General features: G+C 52.9%; 1 protein-coding gene across 1 annotated transcript; it reads right to left on the bottom strand.

The window, feature by feature from the left end:
* Window positions 1-366: 366 nt before the first annotated feature.
* PFLUO_LOCUS2200 (uncharacterized protein) lies at window positions 367-1,193 on the bottom strand (the record flags this gene model as incomplete). Its single annotated transcript, XM_073779315.1, has 5 exons — window positions 367-385; window positions 415-544; window positions 602-799; window positions 864-1,150; window positions 1,186-1,193. The coding sequence occupies 5 exons, from the start codon at window positions 1,191-1,193 to the stop codon at window positions 367-369; spliced, it is 642 nt and encodes a 213-aa protein (XP_073636282.1).
* Between the last annotated feature and the right edge of the window lie 384 nt (window positions 1,194-1,577).

Here is a 1,577-nt window from a genome sequence, read left to right as displayed (position 1 = left end):
GGCTTTGGAACCCACTCATGCTTTGTTCTCACGTGCGTCTGTAAGAATCTGTTGGACGGGTACGCCTTGCTGCATCCAGGCCAGGTGCATAGAAACTCGCGGGATCTCTGCCGAAGTCGTACAAGGCCCTCGCTGCAGTACCTCTGGTGATCGACGAGCGCGTGCTTATCGATACTCTCGTACTGACACCCAGGCGTCTTCTTGCATCGAAAGACAAAAGCCGTAGGCTCAGCACGCGAGTTACCACGCATGCAATACGGGCTGATCGCATCAGCGGATCCTGTTGCCACGAAATCTTTGTAGCGCGCTGCGAATAGGCGGTGTTTAACGACATTGACTTGAGCGTAGTGGTTGATGAACAATGTACTATCCGAGTACATAACATCTGTGGATGGTGTCTCTAACAGCACGTACGTATCCTCGTCAATTGTCGCGGTAGAGGAAGTCTGTGTGAGAGCGGTTTCGACCAGCGCATTCAACTCGTCCTGGTTGACCTCCATGTCGTCGATATCAATGTCCTGAAGGTCCTCATGAGTCTGCTCATCTACATCATGAGGTCAGCACATATCATAGCACAAGGACGCGGGAGGGTAAGAATTACCTGGCGCAAGTGTAAGGTCTGTGAAGGCCAGCCCATTGGACTGCGGCAAGAGCCAGGGCGCCGATGAGGCATCGACATCGACATCGGCAGCCGGATTGAAGCGAGGCGAGTAGTCTAGGTCGGACGTGGCATCGTTCTGCGGAGCTCTTTGGTCGTGGTCGCGGCCGGCAGGGATGGCTCCTGGTTCTGCCTGCTCCTCTACATCATCCCATTAGCATATGCCGTAGCACCAGGACGTAACTTCGAAAGGGGTGGAACTTACCCGGTATAAGACCTTCTCTGTCAATAAATTCTTTCCAGCGATCTCTTCGAATGGCGGAGCGGATGTAATCCCTCTGGTTTTGAGTAAGTACATCCCAACGTCCGTGGCATTTTGCATTCCGTTCTTCCAGGGAACTCGGACGGTGGACGTATTCAAATGCCGAGGTATCACTAAAATGCGGCTCCCGTCTGTGGCGTTTGGCTTGATTTTCGGCACGAGCGTTGTAAGATTCCAGAGAATTTTCGCCCACATAGTCGTCAGTAACTCCACGGAATTTGGACGCATGACTATGGCCAAGGATTTGCCGGTGCTCGTCAGTCACAAATCCATTTCCTTCTGTGGTCTTCGGAAGATGTGCGACGTCGCGAGCTGCGCCTAGCCTCAGCGAATGTGGGTATACCCGAGCGAGGATATTCGATATCAGACCCATTTGTTGGATGGTGTCATAGACCTGCTTCGTTGAAGCAGGTCTAGACAGAGCACAGCGTCTTAGATTGTCTCTATTATCGAAGAGCGGGAGCACAGGGAAGTCAGGGTGACGCCACTCAATGGTACGGTCAGGTCTCTGAAATGTGTGGGCCAAGACTTCAGCCAGCGTCGTTCCATAGACTAGTCCTTGTCGAAGCGCGTGTACAATCATCCACGAGAGTGGGCACATGTGTAGAGACTCCGTCAGTGGCCGAATGTAACGCACCGTCTCTGCATTGCGCACGT

The sequence above is a fragment of the Penicillium psychrofluorescens genome (assembly GCF_964197705.1).
Source record: "Penicillium psychrofluorescens genome assembly, chromosome: 1".
NCBI classification, from domain to species: Eukaryota; Fungi; Ascomycota; class Eurotiomycetes; order Eurotiales; family Aspergillaceae; genus Penicillium; species Penicillium psychrofluorescens.
Note: the sequence above shows the minus strand (reverse complement) of the source record. Positions and strands in the feature narration are given on the sequence as shown.